General features: G+C 40.0%; 1 protein-coding gene across 4 annotated transcripts in view; it reads right to left on the bottom strand.

The window, feature by feature from the left end:
* Window positions 1-15,083, bottom strand: part of CHRDL1 (chordin like 1) — a 183,428-nt gene extending 168,345 nt beyond the window's left edge. For 2 of the 4 annotated variants that reach the window (XM_036305815.1, XM_036305816.1), the window contains exons 1-2: window positions 14,855-15,081; window positions 11,226-11,374 (exon numbers count right to left, since the gene is read on the bottom strand). In XM_036305815.1, the coding sequence (XP_036161708.1) occupies window positions 11,226-11,374; window positions 14,855-15,006 (301 nt within the window). In that variant the 5' untranslated portion in view covers window positions 15,007-15,081. Of the gene's footprint in view, window positions 1-11,225; window positions 11,375-14,854 lie in introns of all 4 variants that reach the window. The other 2 variants (XM_036305818.1, XM_036305817.1) reach the window with 2 other exon arrangements.
* Window positions 15,084-20,243: the final 5,160 nt, after the last annotated feature.

Genomic DNA, 20,243 nt, shown 5'->3' with positions numbered 1-20,243 from the left:
TCCTGTGATATCTAAGCCATGTGCAAAAGACTAGGCTTCTATTTCACAAAATAAACCAGTTTCTTCACATAATTGCTAGAGGAAAATTGGTGTAGTCAACAGAACACTGAATTTGGAGACCTGGGTTTTAGTTCTGGTCCAAGCTTGGACCTGTTTTCTTTCCTTGTACAAAGTCACCTGCCCTAATTGGTTTTCAAGTGTCTCATCTAAAATTAATGGGATTATATCACTTGGCTTTAAAAAGAGTTACTCTAATAGTTACCACTTACTAAAAACTAACTATATGTCAGTCACTGTTGCAAGGCAGTTGGTGTCCACAATCTCATTGATTGTTCAAATGCCCATGTTGATGGTCATTATGCTTTTATTTATCCCACCGTACTGATAAGAAAACTAAAGCTGGAGACATTAAGGGACATTCACAAAGCAAAAAAGCCATGGAGTTGGGCTTTTGACCTAAGTGGACTCCAGAGCCTCTCTCTACATCCAACCCCACTGCCTCTCCAACACACACACACACAAATAATTAAGAAAGTACTTTGAAAAGCATTAAGCTTATAAGTTTAAGGTATTATTCCTTTCTTCTACTTCCACCTATTTACATTTCTGAGACATGAATATTCTATTATCCAATAATCACCTCAAATGTCAAAGTTAGGATCTGGATACAGAAAACTCAAATCTGTTTTGTTGGATTAACAATAGACAGAGAGACTTTTGGTAGGTTCCATAAGGCCATGCTTTACATGTCTGAAAATTTTCTAAGTATCTTTTTCCTTCCCTTACATCTTTTGGTGGTTTTTCCTTCCTGAAAACTCCCTTCATTTTCAGCCAAATGTGGATGTTGGAAGCTTTTCTCCCAAAGAGATAGATTAGTGAGAATCTAGTCCCTTGGAAGATCCAGCTAACTCACCTAATAAATCAAGAATGGACTCTGGGAAGAACAACATAGCAGCCAACAGGACAGCAGGGAGGGAGAGAGTGTGACAGAGTAAATGAGTAAGAGGCTTATGTGTGGACATGTGTGGTGTGTGTAAGGGTGAGTGAGGGACAGTTAGATATCACAGGAGTCCTGGGGATGGCAGATAGGGCTCTCCTAGACAGGGAGCTCTGCTACTGTGGCAGACACTCCCAGGCCAACATGTGGAGCCCACGCCACCTTGTAGAGGGGAGCAGCAGAGGCCAGGAGTGCAGCCACACCAATACCCAGACTAACCTTGGACACTACCCCCGGACCTTTGCAGGGATTTGCTTGCCAGCCATAACTCACGTAGGACCACCACAGTGCTCTGGCAGTGAGAGGGTTCAGGACCTTGTGGGCTCCCAGACTTCTGCAGTGAATGCTTGCCAGAGAGACCTCCTGAGCTGTGCCTCCTCACTAGAGCCTGGACCCAGTGTCCCAGGGTCCCACACTTCAGGTTCCCACATCGTGAGTGCAAGACAGGGTGTACCCCACTCTCCAGCCCCAGAACATAGCTGTTGCCTGGCACACACTTCATCCTTGGCCCAAAGACAGAGCTGCTGGTGCAACCCAGTGTGCCTAGCCACAAATCACAGGACAATGATTCAAGTGCACTGCCAGAGGGATGTACGGTGCCAACCTGCCTTGGGTGTCAGGGCTTCACAGTGAATTACATGTTCTGGGACCTTACAGGGAGTCTCACACCAGAGGAACTGTGCATGTGCCCCTGCCTACCCCAAGTATCTGAAATGGACAACTGAGAGACCAGAGCTGTGGAAGAAGGGGTTACAACTCAGAGCAGAGACAATAAAGGTATGAAACTCAAAAGAGACACAGACTTTGGGCTAGCGAGTCCTGGACCATGGCTTCAATCTCTCAGACCCCAAGTAGGGTGGCCTGGGCCAGAAAGAGACAGAAAAAAAATGGGGAGACAAAGAAACAATGCCCAAAGGAAAGAAAAGGATGAATCACCAGAAAAGGAACTAAATGAAATGAAGGCAACCAATATCTCAGAGAAAGAATTCAGAGTAATGATCATCAAGATGCTAACCCTTCTGGATGAGAAATTCAGCAACATAGGTAAAAATCAAGAGGGAATGGAGAATGATATAGCTGCAATAAAGAACACTATGGAAGGTTTCAAAAGTAGACTAGAAGAAGCTGAGGACCAAATCAGCAAGATAAAAAAAAAAAACAAAAAAAAAACAACAACAACTAGAAAGCAGGAGGAGAGTTTAAGGGAGCTTTGGGACAACATGAAATGAAGCAACAACCACAAATAAGGGTGCAAGAAGGACAAGAGGAGGAGAAAGGATTAGAAAACCTATTTGAAAAAATAATGGCCGGAAACTTCCTTGACTTGTTGAAGAAAAATGTCACACAAGCACAGAGAGTCCCAAAAAGATGAATCCAAAAAAGACCCTCACCAAGACACGTCGTAATAACAATGGCAAACATTAACAACAAAGAGATAATCTTAAGGGCTGCAAGAGAGAGACAGAGAGTGTTACCTACAAGGGATCTCCCATTAGACTATCAAGTGATTTCTCAACATAAACACATCAGGCCATAAGGGAATGGAATGAGGTATACAAAGTGATGCAAAGCAAGGGAATGAATCCAAGAATAATCTATCCAGCAAGGTTATCATTCAAAATTGAGGGGTAAATCAGGAACTTCACAGACAAAAAAAGGCTAATGGAGTTTATTACCACCAAGCCAGAAATGCAATAAATGCTACAGGAACTGTTGTAAACGGAAGGAAAAGAAAAGGAAGAAGGAATGCAGGCATAAAGAATAAAAATGGCTACAAGCAAGTAATTATCAATGATAATTTTAAATGTAAATGGATTATATGCTCCAATAAAAAGACATAGAGTGGATGAATTAATAAGAAAACATGACCCATATATATGCTGCCTACAAGAGACCCACCTCAGGACAAGGGACTCATACATACTGAAAATGAAGGGATGGAAACAAATGGTCAGGCAAATGGAAATGAAATAAAAGCAGGAGTAGCAATACTTATATCTGACAAAATAGACCTCAAAGTGAAGGCCATAACAAGAGAAAAAGAAGGCCACTTCATAAATCTAAAGGGATTGATACAACAAGAGGATATAACTCTGGTAAACTTATATGCAACCAATACAGGAGCACCCAACTACATTTAAAAAATAAAGAAATAAAATTAAACAACAAACAAACTTCTGGAAGATATCAAGGGTGAGATCAACAGCAATACACTCACAGTAGGGTACTTTAATACCCCATTGACATCCCTGGATAAATCCTCCAGACCAAAAACAAACAAACAAACAAAAAAAAACCAAAAAAAAAAACCCAGCAATCCTAAAAGACTCACTAGATCAGATGGAACTAACTGACATTTTTAGAACATTAAATCCCGAAGCTATGGAATATACATTCTTCTCAAGTGCACATGGGACTTTTTCAAAGATAGACCACATATTATGACATAGGCAAAGTCTCTTCAAATTCAAGAAGATTGAAATCATAACAAGCATCTTCTCAGATGAAATAGCATAAAATTAGAAATCAACTACCATAAAAAAATCAAACACATGGAGGCTAAATAGCATGATATTAAACAATGATTGGGTTACCAAAGATATCAAAGAAGAAATAAAAAAACATCCTGGAAACAAATGACAATGAAAACACAACAATCCAAAATCTATGGGAAACAGTGAAAACAGTCCTGAGAGGGAAGTTCATAGCACTACAGGCCTATGTCTAAAAACAAGAAAAATTGGTAATAAATTATCTATCCCTACAACTTAAAAAATTAGAAAGAGAGCAACAAGAAAAGTCCAGAGTAAGCAGAAAGAAGGAAGTAATAAAGGTCGGAGTGGAAATAAATGACATAGAGACAAAAAAAAAAAAAAAAAAAAAAAGGAAAGAAACACAAAAGGTAAATAGAACCAAGAACTGGTTCTGTGAAAGGATAAACAAGATTGATGAGCCTCTAGCCAGGCTCATCAAAAAGCAAAGAGAGAGGACCCAAGTAAACAAAATCAGAAATGAAAGAGGGGAAGTAACAACCAACACCACAGACATACAAAGGATTGTAAAAAAAATACTACAAACAACTGTTTTCCAACAAACTGGACAAACTATATGAAATGGAAATATTCCTAGAAAAATACAATCTTCCAAAATTCAATCAGGAAGAATAAAAAAATCTGAATAGGGTCATAACTATGGAAGCAATTGAAGCAGTAATCAAAACATTTCAGGAAACAAAAGCCCTGGTCAGATGGCTTCACAGAGGTGTTTTACCAAACATTCAGAGAATGAAAACCTACCTTCCTCAGACTATTACAAAAAATTCAAGAGGAAGGAACACTTCCAAGCCCTTTTTATGAATCCAGCATTACCCTACTCCTGAAACCAGATAAAGACACTACAAAGAAAGAGAATTACAAGCCAATATCCCTGATGAACATAGACGCTAAAATCCAGCATTACATTAGAAAGATCATACACCATGACCAAATGGAATTTATTCTGGGGATGCAAGGATGGTACAATATCCACAAATCAATAAATGTGATGCATCACATAAACAAACTGAGAGACAAAAATCACATGATCATATAAATCGATGCAGAAAAAGCATTCAACAAATTCCAACACCCTTTCTTTTTTTAAAAAAAATATATATTTTATTGCTTTCAGGGAGGGAGAGGGAGAGAGAGATATAAACATCAATGATGACAGAGAATCATTGATCAGTTGCCTACTGCACGCTCCCCACTGGGGATCGAACCTGCAACCCAGGCATGTGCCCTTGACCAGAATAGAACCCAGGACCCTTCAGTCCACAGGGCAACACTCTATCCACTAAGCCAAACTGGCTAGTGCTCCAACATCCTTTCTTGATAAAAACTCTCAGTAAAGTGGAAATAGAGGGATCATACCTCAACATAATAATAGCCTTATATGACAAACCTACAGCCAACATCATACTCAATGGACAAAACCTAAAATCATTTCCCCTAAGAACAGGAACAAGACAGGGATGCCCAGTTTCACTACTCCTATTCTACTCAGTACTAGAAGTGCTAGCCATAGCAATCACACAAGAAGGAATAAAAGACGTCAGAACTGGAAAGGAAGTAAAAGTTTCATTATTCACTGATGAAATGATACTGTACATAGAAAACCCTAAAGATTCCATCAAAAAACTACTTGATTTAATAAATGCATTTGGAAACATAGCAGGATACAAAATGAACACCCATAAATCTATGGGATTTCTATACACCCATAATGAACTCACAGAAAGAGAAACTAAAAAAACAATCCCATTTACCATTGCAAAAAAAAGTTAAGATACCTAGGAATAAACTTAGCTAAGTATGTAAAAGACCTGTACTCAGAAAACTACAGGATGTGGAAAAAAGAGATAGAGAAAGATATAAACTAGTGTAAGAATATACCATGTTCATGAATTGGTAGAATCAACGTCATTGAAATGTCCATACTACCCAAAGCAATCTATAGATTTAACACAATCTCCATTAAAATACCAATGGCATATTTCACAGACCTAGAACAAACTCTCCAAAAATGTATATGGAATAAAAAAAGACCCAGAATAGCTGCAGCAATCTTGAGAATGAGAAAGAAGAACAATGTTGGAGGGATGACAATACCAGATATCAAGCTATATTACAAAGCCACTGTTCTCAAAACACAAAACACCATGGTATTGGTCAAGAACAGACACATAGACCAATGGAACATAACACAGAACCCTGAGACTGACCCAAACCATTATGTTTAATTAATTTTTGACAAAGGATGCAAGTGCATACAATGGAGTTAAGACAATATCTTCAATAAATGGTGTTGGGGAAATTGGACAGATACTTGCATAAAAATGAAACTTGACCACCAAAGTACAGCATACACAAAAATATGCTCAAAATGGATAAAATACTTAAATGTAAGACAGGAAACCATAAAAATCTTAGAAGAATACATTGGCAGCAAAATATCAGATATAGCTCATAGCAATATGTCTCCTGGGACAATGAAAATGAAGGAGAAAAATAAACAAATGGGACTACAACAAAATAAAAAGCTTCTGCACAGAAAAAGAAACCATCAACAAAACAATAAGAAAACCCACTGCATGGAGGAACATATTTTCCAATGTGACATATGATAAGGGTTTAATCTCCGAAATTTATAGGGAACTCATACAACTTAACAAAAGGAAGATAACCCAATCAAAAAATGAGCAATGGACCTAAATAGATACTTTTCAAAAGAAGACATAAGAAAGGCCAAGAGACATATGAAAACATGCTCAAAGTCACTAACCATCAGAGATATGCAAATCAAAACGAGAATGAGGTGCCATCTCACACCTGTCAGAATGGCTGTCATCAAGAAATCAACAAATGACAAGTGCTGGCAAGGATGTGGAGAAAAGGGAACCCTAGTACACTGGTAGTAGGAATGCAGACTGCTGCAGCCTCTGTGAAAAACAGTATGGACTTTTCTCAAAAAATCAAAAATGGAACTCCCATTTAAGCCAGTAATCCCATTTCTAGGAATATATCCCAAGAAATCAGAAATACCATTCAGAAAGAATATATGCATCCCTATGTTCATAGCAGCACAATTTACCATAGCTAAGATTTGGAAACAGCCTAAGTGCTCATCAGCAGATGAGCGGATTAAAAAACTGGTACATCTACACAATGGAATACTACACTGCTGTAAAAAAGCAAGAACTCTTACCATTTGCAACAGCATGGATGGAATTGGAGAGCATTATGCTAAGCAAAATAAGTCAGTCAGATATAGATAAGTATCACATGATTGTGCTCACTTGTGAAATATAATGAACAACATAAACTGATGAACAAAAATAGATCCAGAGACAGTCATCGAACAGACCGTCAAACTTCAGGAAGGCTGTGGAGGGTGGGAGGTGGAGGAGAGTTCAACCAAAGAACTTGTATGCATATAACCATAGTCAATGGACACAGACAATGCGGGAGGGTGAAGGCTGGGGCTGGGGGCGGGGCAGACTGGGAGAGGACAATAGGGGGAAAAGGGACATATATAATACTTTCAACAATAAAGAATATACAAAAATGGACTCTGTGACGTAAATGAGAAATTCCTCCCCCTCTAGATCCTGTGCCAGATGTGGCACATGATGGTCAAGTCAAAATAACTGAATATTCCTAACAACTCAGTTCTTCCAAGTCACTTTGATCAATAGTTCATTACCTAAGTTAGAACTGCTGGAAGAAGCAAACACTTCATTCTATTTGTCCCATATTTGCATGAATATTATGCACTAAATGTTACACTCCTTTGAACTTCAAAAGAGTTATTGGCCTCTTTCACTAGAACTTTAACAACACAGCATAATGGAGCTACAGAAAGACATTTTCCCAGTTAAAGACTTCAAACCTTGCTGATTCTGAACAGCAACAAACTTTTATATAAGGCACAAATGGCTCATTCATCGACTGAAATGCACCATCAATATTTCCTGGGTTCCTGAGCCTGTCTTCCCTCCTAGGAGCACAACTGCAATGATGTCTACTTAGCTGCTAGCAAGTGGCAGCACCCACCTCAACATTTCCTTGTGAAAACAGCTTTCCTCAAATATAGCATTTTTTGCAGACCTCTGCAGATTTTACACCAACTGAATGAGTATCTTTAGCCATAATGGTGCCGCCCCCTTCATTCCACTTTTATATCCAAAATAGGAGGCAAACAAACTACAGAGCACCTTCTTTGATTTAGAAGCTTATAATCTAACCATCCTGTAAATGATAAAAAACAAAACAAAACAAAACAAAAAAACAAACAAAAAAACCCTTGTCTTTCTTGGGTAAAATGGTTATCTGGCAACAAGGAGCTACACTCACACATGTTTCCTGAAGTTTTTCTAAGTTAAAAAGAAACAAAAGCCCCTCTTTTGCCTTCTTACACTCTCATACCTACCCTTCTATAGAATACATGTGGAATGAGATATTCTTTTAAAGGGTTTTTCTTCTACATAAAAGTAATTCTTGCCAATTGTGAAAACTTTGGAACAACTAGAAGCACAAAAACGAACAAAAATAATATTCATGAACCTACTACCAGAGATAAAAGAAAATTGGTTCCCTATTACACACCATACATGATTATAAATTTCATATGAAATAAAGAACTATGGGTAAAACCCCAAATTATATAAGCAGTAGAACAATATATAAGAATATGGAGTTAAAAAGACATTCGTAGGAATAAAAAGAAAACCAGAAGCCACATGAAATGAATGACAGCTCTGGCTACACAAAAAATTAAAATTCTTTGTGAGAAAATACAACTTAAAGTTTAAAGCCAATGGCAGATGGGGAAAATGATATTTGAAATGCAAAAAGTGAATGAGAAAATTTGAAATAACAAAATGGTAATAAGTAAACTTTTACAAACCAATAAGACAAGCAACCCTACTGAAAAATATGCAATTCACTGAAGAAATACATTTGGATTAAAAAATAACTGAAAGGATGCTCCAGTAAGAGGAAAATATCACATCAAAACTGAAATGTGGTTTTCCCTATTAAACTTGTCCTAAAATCCAAGATTAATAATACTTTTGGTAAAAGAATTAGAAATGGGAACTCATACAAAGATAGTGGGAGTATAAATTAATACAACTGTTTTGGAGGAAAATTTGACAGTCCTTAGAAGATTAAAACTGAACATAGACATTGACCTAACGATTCCTCACAAGTACTTACCTAACTGCCTAAAGGTGTTCATTAACGCCTTATTTGTAATAGCAAAACCTGAAAACAACCTAAATATCTACAAATAGGGACTGGTTAAATAAACCATGGCACACTTACACAACTGGAAACTGAAGGCATTAGAATGAATATGGTACTTTTATATTGCAATGTTCTGACATGGAAGGATGTCCTAGACACATTGCTGAATAAAAATAAGTTACAGAAAAAGATACATGTCCCATTTTTGTAAAAGAAAACAGTCTATGAACACATAAATGTATTTTCATAACACAGAGAAAAGAGTTTGGAAGAACACATCACACGCAAACTGTCAGTAATGGCTAGCTTGGGGGTTTGGGATGGGAGTTATGGGATACATATTCTCTACAAATCTGAGATACTAGATACTTTCATAGTGTTTTGTAAAGTAAGTATTATTAATTTTATAATATGAAAATGTTAAAATAAGTTAATATAAGTATTTTCCATGACTATCAAATTTTCAATAAGCACATTTTAATGGTTGCATGATAGTACATTACATGTCCATTCACCAATGGATTGATACTTCCACTGTTAGAGCTGCAGTATAAAGCTCTGCGCATGCAGTGTGTGTGTGTGGTGGAGGCAACATACATAGGGCATATGCTTTGAGATTTCCCCTTTAGTAGAGAGAAGTTTGCATATGTCTTTGAGATAGTTAGCTTGGTGTGGCCACAAAGAATGATGCTGAATGGCTCATTCAGGGAATGACCATGACCTTGCCTTCATCCTCTGATTAAAAGCCTGAAACACCAGACCAAAACTGGTGCCCTAGGCCATGTGTTACATAATCATTTTGACACCAACTGAATATCAAAAGGGCTTGGGACAAATTCATAGGCAGTAGGAAACGTTAAAAAGTTACAGTTTTTGGTCTGTAAATAGTTTTTAAGTTGCATTTTTCTTTGTTTTTTCAACTAAGCTCTACATCACATGGGCAATATTCTTCAATCCTTCATAAATATGGAAGGCTTCCCAGAAGAGTTGCTTGTTTTCCCCATGATGCCATCAGTAACAGGCTATAAGGGAAGTTTCTTCCTAAGAGGGAACGGAATTTAAGCCCAGCTGATTGTGGGCTGAGCTCAGCTGAGAATGAATAGAAAACTTTTTTTTATCAAGTCCCCTTAAATCAAGGGGACAACTTCTAGAAAAGGAGGGATCTGATGGAGTATATTGAAGTGGAAGAGGAAGGAGTTTAAGGAATACATGGGGAGAGGTTGATCCAAGCTTCCTTGCTAAGGTTGTGCCCTGCTAAGTTTGGTCTTATGGCCCAATCATACTAGATATCACTATACATCATTCATATTTAAAAACCTAATAAAATCATTATTTTTCCCAATAAAAAGGCTAAGTTTACTCTGAAAATCATAGCAGTACAGAAACACACAAAACAATGGAATAGGTTTGTTCCTCCTTTCAACAAACCTCATGCCTAATATATGTAACTTATGCTAATAGAAGAGATAAATGTTTAAATGATGGACTTTGGATACTAATTCAGCTCCTACCAAGATATTTTCACAGTTCCCTCTTATGAATAAGTTCATTGGAGCAGAGAATGCCCTTTTTGGACCAGTTCCACTTTGTGCTTCTTTTGATGAAGCCAAAAAAGGGAACTACAGCTATGGCTTTTCTTGAAAATTTGGAGCAAGTGTCCAGCTCAGAGGTGGCTGCAATTGGCCCAAAGAAGCTGAGGCTCATACTGTGTGAAGGCAGCAAAAAGCTCCTAACAAGAGCAGAGAAGTCAATGGTTACTCATAAATCTCCCAAATGTGGCGGCAATGAGGGTTAATTAGCTCCACTTCCTGCCACTCTGTTCTCTCCAACATGTTAGCCCATCACACGGATCGCTGATTTTCTAGAAATATTCCCTGGCTTTGCAGGGAATTATTCTTTTCGATAAATGGCATCCAATTTGCTCACGGTCCCTGGAATCTCAATTTCCTCAAAGGATTTTTCATCTGAATCCAGCTCATGTGAAGGCTTTTTCCTTCTTTATTTTCTGCATAAGGGAATAGGCAAAGCCCACTTTAGTTTTTCTTTCTTTCCCGTTATTCTTTTTCATACACTGAAAACCTTTGCTGAAGAGTCTGAAATTTGAGAAAAATCCAGCTCAACTGTCAGATATTTCTAGAGTTACGTAAAATGGAATGAGATTCGTACAGTTTAAAACAGGAAAAGGAAAATAGGCTAATGTGTCATGTCTACTATGAGATGAAAACTATATGATAATCAGAAAAACAGCCCCAAATTTAGTTGGCCTGATTCAAAACTCTTATTCTCTTATCAATTCATGCATAAACCAGTAACAATCACTTTCTTCTCTTAGAATAATGGCATGGCCACAATTGGGCTACATCACATTCAACACAGATTATAACCACATTTTCAAAGAAATTACAAAAAAGCATTCTATTTTTAAAACTTGAGACACTTACGTTTTACTTGCTCTGTTTTGCTTCCTTCTAGGAAAAGAAAGAACAGCAACAAGGTAAAGATGTATTTTATTCCTCCCATTTTCCACTTATTTCTCATTTTGGCCACTGCAAAAGGCAACTCAAAACTTCCAGGGTCTGGTGTAGTCAAGCTGTTGGAAAGAAAACAGAAAGACTTTAAAAAGGTCCTCTGAAAGTGACGGAGATCACTGATGCTTAGTGTTTCTAACGTGCTAGGGGGGAAAAAAAAAACTTTGGAGAATTTACATAAGTGCAAGCATTGTTTTCCTGTGTAAGAAATAGAACCTGCCTCTCCTGTCTTGCAAAGACGATGAACATGCATTTCTATCTAATGCTAAGTCAAGTCGTAGGGAAATGAAAATAAATTTTAAAATCTCATTTCTAAGGGAATTAAAGTTGATTTCTCAAGAGATTTTCTTTGGGGTAAAAAGGGAGACGGGGGTTTGCAAAACAGCTACTTTGGCAAACTACATAAAAATGATAGGCATGAGACCCAAACAATTTCTGAAAGTTAACTAATCTTATCTTCAAGACTTCTGTTTTATTAATACTTCAGGGATGAGGCACAAAGTTCAGTGTTTCTCCTATGTCCTCCATTGGATCTATAAGGCTCTTCAGTTTGGCTTACTTATGTTGGAAAACATAGATGTAATTAGCAAATGGATGCAATTAAATACCTGAATGGCTCAGGCATATTGTGAAATGGAAATGTAAAAAGGGTCACTTTTGAGAAAATTTAGGCAAAATTAAATAGTTAATGTGTTACATTACACCACCACGCAAAAGAACATTATAAAGCAACTACAATTCTTAAAAATGTGAGACTTACATTTCCAGTCTAAGGGATAGAAATCTTAAATCTTTTGAGCCTTCAAACAGAGAAAGTTTGCTACAGCTCATATCCAGTCACAGGTCATTTCCATAGGCTTTAGAGTTTGCAAAACTCTTCCAATTGGTGATTTGAAAATATTTAAATACTTGAGAAACATCATATTTCAATCTGGGCTTAACCCTGGACGGTAACTCAGCTCATTGAACTTTTCAGAGGATCCAACCTAAATACCTAGTATAAAGAGCTGGAAGAAATGCAAGGTGATCATTCTGCAGAAGTAAATTGTCGTTGGGCTGTGATATGGATACCACAGCTCCTACTTTAAATGCTCTGAAGTTGTCCAGATATTTGAAAATCCATTTATGCATATAATAACCAAAGGATAACTAATCATAGAAAATAACTTGTGTCATCAGCCAGAATTTTCCATACCATTCTGCCTTCTCTACCTCCTCCCTGCTCCTTAAACAAGAACTAAATTGTCCTCAGACATATTCCTAGCCTGTCAAAGGTATAAGTTCTGATGTCTTGGTCCCTTGGTAAGTTTGTGGTCCACCTTCAATCATTCATAATGTCTCTGTCTTCTAAGAGCTACCAGGTTCCCTTGAAGCGAATCATTTGCATGAACAGTTGGGACGTTCTTTCTGAGTCTACTTTAATAAGCATATCCCCCAAATCTCCAAATGAGAAATATTTTTTTAAACCACTGAAATCCAATTTATCACAATCACATATGGATCTCAGGAAGTATTTCTCAAACCACAGTTTTCAGGTCTCCCCATGCAAGAACCAACAGGGTTGTTTTTCTTGTACAATGGTTGGGCGATTCAGTGAACAGTAGCATTGCTTCATAACTCATGCTGGCAAGAAAACGGCTCTTAGATTTTTTTTGCTTTTCTTGGGTCCCAACTAATGTTATGAGCAAATAGAAAAGTTGGTGACGAGAGAGCAATTAATCTCTTTTGCTGTTCCTGTCATCTTTGTGGCCTCCCAGGCTGTGATGTAGAACATCAGAAAACTAATCGCTTTATAAATCTTCACTTTTGATTTACAAGGTCCTGGAGTCCTGCCTTTGTATTCTGTGCAGAAATATAAACTAAGCAGAGTTCCCTTCCAGGTCTCCTCACCATTCAATTTCTCTTATCCATTTTATTTTTTCTTTTGTGGGAGCAGGGTGGTGCAAGACATTTGTTGGGACTGTAGCAATAAACACAAGCAAGCATTGCTCAGCAAACATGCCGAGTCTTTCACTTGCAAAGAGCCAAACTGTCCTTAATTTTTCAAATTATACTTTGACCCAGTTAACTGGAGTTATTTCTGCATTAACTCTCTGCTTCACACAGGCTATGCCATTGAACTTGCACTGGTTCTTTTACAGGTTACTTAAAAATGTAGCCATTGACATGTTTTGGGGAGATCCAAGCCACAGCAAGAAAACAACAAAGAAAATGAAACCCTGCAACTGACACTGGGGAGGGGAGAGGGAGACTGAGCTTTATAAGACAAAAAGAAACATGTTAGAACCTAAAGAAATGTGTAGATTAGGATGCCATGAAACAAGCATTTGCATTGTTCATTTGCATCAAGCAAAGGGCCCAAGGTCTCCTTGCCCAGCTATAACTGCAAGGCAGTCCGAGCCATCAAGTTGACAGGAGCCTGTCCATTTTCAGAAGAGGTCTCCTGGGTAGAACAGAACCAAAGAGACATTCTCAGAGGAAGAAAGGGCTGAGCACATGTCAGCCAGTTCTTCAGGTCCAGTCCCACAGCGTCTCTAATCCTTACTGAGAGGCTTGACAGACCTTGTAATCTCACATTCACTATCATCTGTGGGATAGCCCCCGGGTTAGCAATTCTCTTTCGGACAATAGGACAATAGGAAGACACTGCAGTCTCAGACAGTGATGGCTAACATCCTCTCCCCACTCTACCTCCCAAAAAGAAAAGCTCAGTTCACTGAAAAATGGCAGTTCTAGCCCAGGTGACACTTTTCAGAGTCAATGCCTTCATTGCTACTTACTATTGACAAACAATGGCTTGCAAAACATCTTGTTATAATTTCATTTTATTCCCAAGAATAATCTCAAGCTCCCTTGAGCCTACAGAACTCAATTGCCCATTTTCATAGAGGTAGTGGCAGGGCCAGAGGGACTACAGGGCAGGCTTTCCAGGCCCTGGCAATATTGGATTGCTTCCTGAGCCTAGCATCTCAAACTCTGACCCCAGTTGTTTAGGTTGGAAAATGAGGCAACTGTCCAGAGGCTAGAGGGCTAGAGGAATTTCTCTCTCTCTCTCTCTCTCTCTCTCTCTCTCTCTCTCTCTCTCTCTCTCTCTCTCTCCTCTCTCTCCTCCTCCTCCTCCTCCCCTGTTTCATTAACTTTAGCACATATTAATCTCCCACTGGTCCAAGGCACTTCAGCAAGTGAGAAAAAAGGCTCTGGACAAATGGGATAACTAAGGGGATTCCAGAACCCGTTAGGTAGCTTCCCATTTGGCCTCCAGAAGCACCAGAGCATGGAAATATGCAGGCTGAGTAGGGAGTGGAGAGTGGTGAGTTCGAATTCAGAATCCCCAAACTGCCTTGGGTCAGGCACCCTGGGCCCCACCTCCACCCTGGCCGCTGGCAGCTGGAACCTAAATAGAGTTGAGGTGACAGATCGAGAGAGTTTGGGGCACCCTCTGGGAACTTTCAGGAGTGGCTCCGGCCAGCAGAAGATACTCCACCTGTGCAAAGGCTGGAAAGGAAGGTAGGGGAAGCAGAAGCCAGGCACTGCTCACTGACCTGTTCACTGGCTTCCTCTGTCTTCCACTGGTGCACGCGCTCCAAGCTCTCCCTGGCGCTCCTCTGAGATCTGTGGCTCGCAGGTTGTGGAGAGAGCTAGAGTGCGCGCGAGGGGGGCGGGGGGACCCAAAAGTGGGTGGGAGGAAAAACATCACCGCCCTCACACCACGAGGGAGCAGCGGTTCGCTGGGCTCCTGGGGGCTGAGCCAAGGCTCGGGCGCCAGCAGCTCGGGGCCACCTGCCCGCCTGCCCGCCCGCCCGCCGCCCGCCGCCCGCCGCCCGCTCCCTGCTCCCCGCTTCCCGCTCCCCACTTGGCGTGCGTGGCCGCCGCTAGGCGCAGGCGGGAAATCTGCAAGCGCGCAGCCTCTGCCAGCCGGCACCCCTTCTCCACTCCGCACTATGGCTTTATTCCTGCTCCCCACACTGGAAAGTTAGGAAATCGGGAGAAAATGTGAGGCTCAGCCGGCGACTTTCCCATCACGCAGCGCCTCCACTGCACCCCCCTCGTCTGGCTAAGCAAGCTTTGGGGTCTTAAAGGGACCGCACATCTCCTCAGGCCCCTTCTTCCCCTCTGAGCAGGATGCACTTAGGCGCTCACTACCTCTTGCACCAACCTCGAAGACCCAGCTACCCTCCGACTTTCCTGACTGGAAGCCTGCACCCCTCTCCTCTGGCATAAGAGCCTCTCTGGATGCATGCACCTGGTCTGGTCCTGAGCCATTGCACCAGGCACAGGATGAGTTTGCCCCCTGAATTATGTCCTAGCAAGCTGCTTATCATTTGGAGGCCTTTCCCAAATCCCCATTGCAGTAATGAAGTGATAAAGCTTGGTTTAGTTAAAGGCAGAGTGGAGATGGGGGTGCAGGTGGAGGGAGAGGGGACTTAGAAATCTGTTTTCTCCCACAAAGAGAGCTCCCAAACCCCCAAGGAAAGGAACTCTATAAACATTAAGGGTCTTGAGGCAAACTTGGAGTGGCCCATAGCCTCCACTGTTTTAGTAGTCCCTATGATTTTGAGTTGGACAAGAACTCAACCCTGAAATTACAATAGCACTGCTGATGCCTTGAGACAGACTATTCCAAATTTGTGTTTATTCTGCAAGCAATATTTATAAAGAATTAGAAACTTCTAAGTCCCGAAAGTGCTGCCCTGACAGTACCCATTTATATTTTAAGTCCCTAAACTTGGGGGAGAGCTGCAGGGCTTTTTCCCATGACATGGAACTGGATAATATTGATATCCCTAACATTGGTGTACCATTTTATGACTTACAGAGTATTTTCATATAGGTCACATTACTTTTTAAACTCTCACAACAAACTATGAATTACCTGTGGCCTCAAATATTAGAGTTGGTGGGGACCATCTGGACCATTCAGCCTAACCTTTTCATGTCACAGTAGAGGAAATTTATGGGGGCGGGGGTGACAGGGAAGTAATGTATCCAAAGTCATATAGCTAGTAAATGATAAATTTGAGATTCCAACACATATTTCCTGACTTTCAACCCACTGCTCTCTGGTTTTTTATCTCTAACCTATAGATAAGGAAATTGATGCTGAGTGAAATTGTGGCTTGCCAAAAATACACATATCAAGAAAAGAGAACAAAGGAAAATTAAAGCAAGAATACTTGTCCCAGGAAGTAACCTCCTTTTTCCTTTCTACAAAAGTGTTAATATCACCCAACTAGGCCCTGCATTGCTGGAGATGTTTATTTCACTGTTAACAAAGAAAGTGGGGCCCTTTCTGAAATGTTGCCTTCAGGGCGGAAAATGTCTAGCTTCATTCTGCTGCTTGGGTAGCCATACATTGCCACATGCATTCAATTTGTGCTGTAGTATATTAGTTTGAGCTTGCTGATTTGTTGCCTTATAACTGTTCAGATGCCATTTAATGCACTGATGTTTTGTCTCACTGGACTGTGAGTTCTTCAAGGGCAAGGACTGGTTGTTCAATGTCCTTTTTGTTTGCATCCCCCAACCCTTGTCATCACTCCTGACCTGCTTAGAGAGTATTCAGGAAAATGGGTTTCAGGAGCCAGTCTGGGACAAACATGGATCCTATTATTTGAAATCTGTAGACTCATCTATTTGGCTACAACCACTCGCTTTCCTTGCTTAATGTAGTATGTATTCTGATTATAGCATAGCAAACCATCCCAAAAGCTAGTGGCTTAAAAGTTTAAAATTACTTATTATGATCAAATAATGGTTCTTTTCAACCAGGCAGTTTTTGCTTAGGATCTCTTATATACTTGACAACTGTGTAAGGGGGCTGCTGGAATTCTCTGAAACATTTTTCATTAGTGTAAATGCTGGTGGTCCTTGTATTAGTTCCAGTCTTAGTTTCTGAACTGGAAACTCCAATTTGGGTGAGTCTTAAGCTAGACTTCCTACTAGGTCTTATTCAAACTAAACTTATGATTATCTCCATGCCTTATTCTATTTATTAAATGGGCATTAGAGCATATAGTTCATACTCATTTAAAAAGCTTTTATTTCAAGATAATTGTGGATTTACATGCCATTAAGAAAAATTAAGAGGAATCCCAAATATCCTTCATCCTCAATGGTAACATCATGCATAACTATAGTAAAACATCACAAACAGGAAACTGACAAAGATATAATCTATCCACCTTATTCCAATGTCACCAGTTTTACATACACCCATTTGCTTGTGTGTATCACTCTATGAAATTTTATCACATGTGTAGGTTTACGTGACCACTACAGTCAAAGTATTGAACAGTGCCATCACCTTAAGGATTTACAGTGCTTATTTTTTTTAATACCTATTTCTTCTCTCCCTCTTCTCACTCCTTGGCAACTGCTAAAGTGTTCCCCATGCCTATAATTTTGTCATTTCAGAATAAAGTATACGGAAAAATAGTCAATAATATTTTAATAACTATGTATGATGCCTGGTGGTTAGTAGAGTTAACTGGAGGGATCACTTCTTAAATTATATAAATGTCTACCCACTATGCTGTACACATAAAGTAACATTGCATGTCAACTCTAATTGAAAAAAATTAAAATTTTTAAAAAGTGGTTCTGGTCCAAATCACAGAATATGTGGACATTATAGTCACCCCTTCCATGACCACATCACAATTACAACTAGCCCTAGCTGGTTTGGTTCAGTAGATAGAGCATCGGCCTGTGGACCAAAGGGTCCCAGCTTCGATTCCGGTCCAGAGCACTACTTTGGTTGCAGTCTCCTCCCTGGCCTTGGCTCTGGTCAAGGTATGTGCAAGAGGCAAACAATTGATGTTTTTCTCTCACATTGATGTTTCTCTCTGTCTTTCCCTCTTTCTTCCACTCTCTCCACTCTCTCTAAAAGATCGATGGAGAAACATCGTCAGATGAGGATTAACAAAAATACAACTAAATAATAGAACAATAAATGGGAATAGCACCTGAAGACTAGATGAATAGAAGTTCTATAACTAAGGACATAAAGAAGAAGCCACATAGAGACTGGTGGGAAGGGAGAGATGTGAAAACAGCTGGTACCACACTTACATGTGGCAGTTGAGAATCTGGCAGGATATCTCAGCTGTAGAGGTCTCCTGGAGGAGTTAGGGGTCTCAGCCCCATGCAGGGTGTCCCAGCCCAGAACAACAGTGCCAGGGGAGGATATCACATAACATCTGGCTGTGAAAAGCAGGGGGGATTCTAACCATAAGGGTGTGACGGAAGGCTGCTGGAAACCCAGGCATCACCTTAAAGAGCCCATGCAAAAACTCTTGCTCAAAGGCATTCACCCTGGGCTCAGGCTGAGGGACATTGGCTCAGGAGGTGCCAGAGACATAAAGGGGGAAACTGAGGTGTGTGGCTTCAGGATGAGTACTAGAAAGAGACTACCATTGTCCTTGTGTTGAGCCCTCTTCCTGCATGTCCCACAAGCCATCTTACCTGTGTGGATCACTCCTCTATCCCCTCCTCCCCCAGCACAGCCAAATCTAAATCTGCATTAGCCTAATGCACTCCACTCACTCCAACCTGATAATTCCCTGAGACCTTGCCCCACTCAACTCACCCATCACCCTAAACTATTTTTTAAATCCTCATTGTAGGACATGTCTATTGATTTTAGAGAGAGGAAGGGAGAAAAAGAGGAGATCTATGTGAGAGAGAATCATTGATCGGTTGCCTCCTGCAGGTGCCCCAACTGGGTACCAAACCCCCTATCTAGGCATGTGCTTGACTGAGAATTAAACTCACGACTGTTCCGTGTATGGGATGACGCTGAAATCAACTGAACCACACCGACCAGAGCATACTAAGCTATTTTGGTGGTAACCAGCTTGGGCTTGCCTTGCAGTCTTTTTTAAAAAACAAGACAAAACAAAACAAAACAAAACACCGCTTTCTATGAATGCCAGTAAACCTCAGAGGGTACCAGGCATACAGGAAACTGAGTTGTATGGCTGTAAGGTGAAATCTGGTAGGGTGGCCACCATTGTCCTTGTGTTGAGCCTTCTCCTTTTATGGCCAAATCTGAATCTGTGTTAGTCTTATAAACTCCACTAGCTCCAACCTGATGACACCCCGAGGCTCCACCCCATTGGAAAGTTCTACAGCAAGCATGTCAAACTCAAAGGCTAACATGGGCCAAATAAACAAGATTTAAGTTTATGTGGACCTCAGAATAACAAAAGATTTAATTTACATAGAAATGTAGGTTTATTTCAATAGAGACATGTTGAATACAAAGGGCTGAAATAAATGGGTAATCATTAACATAATAGAACATTTTAATAAAAATTAATGTTTTTTCTTGAAAATTAACTTACCAGACACTGAATAACTGCACAAATTAATAAGCGTAATGCAAATAAACCTATTTTTCTTGTTCTCCAAAAGCGAAATATTTCCTGTTGAGCGCACCAAATAAGTCAGTCCGAGACTACTGATGTGGCAATTGGCTGCTACAATATTCACTGCTACTATTGGTGGAGAGAAATGGTGCACCTGCACATAAGGAGCTTAAGGAAAATGAATGCAACACGATTATAGTAATCAGTCATTAGCGAACATTGTAGTTTGTTATTAATAATGATGTATAACAGGATATTGTAAAAATTAAGTTATGAAATTTTTATTAAAACATTTCTTACATACCGTTATATTGGCTGGGCTGCAAACATATTTGTTGTGGGCCCCACATGGCCCGCGGGCAGCGAGTTTGATATTGCTTGGTCCATAGGCCCCACATGGGTGGCAGCTGGTTTTGGTGTACCTTGACTTCTGTTGAGTGGCCTCAAGATCAGCACTAGCACAAATCTGAATCTGAATTAACTTGGTGAACACTACATGCCCCACCCTGGTGATTCCCTGAGTGACTGTCTCACTCAACTCAAAGACAACATGAGGCTCTTT

Source organism: Myotis myotis, unplaced genomic scaffold (genome assembly GCF_014108235.1).
Source record: "Myotis myotis isolate mMyoMyo1 unplaced genomic scaffold, mMyoMyo1.p scaffold_m19_p_4, whole genome shotgun sequence".
In the NCBI taxonomy this organism is placed as follows: Eukaryota; Metazoa; Chordata; class Mammalia; order Chiroptera; family Vespertilionidae; genus Myotis; species Myotis myotis.
The sequence above is the reverse complement of the archived record's forward strand: the minus strand, read 5'-3'. Positions and strand labels throughout refer to the sequence as shown.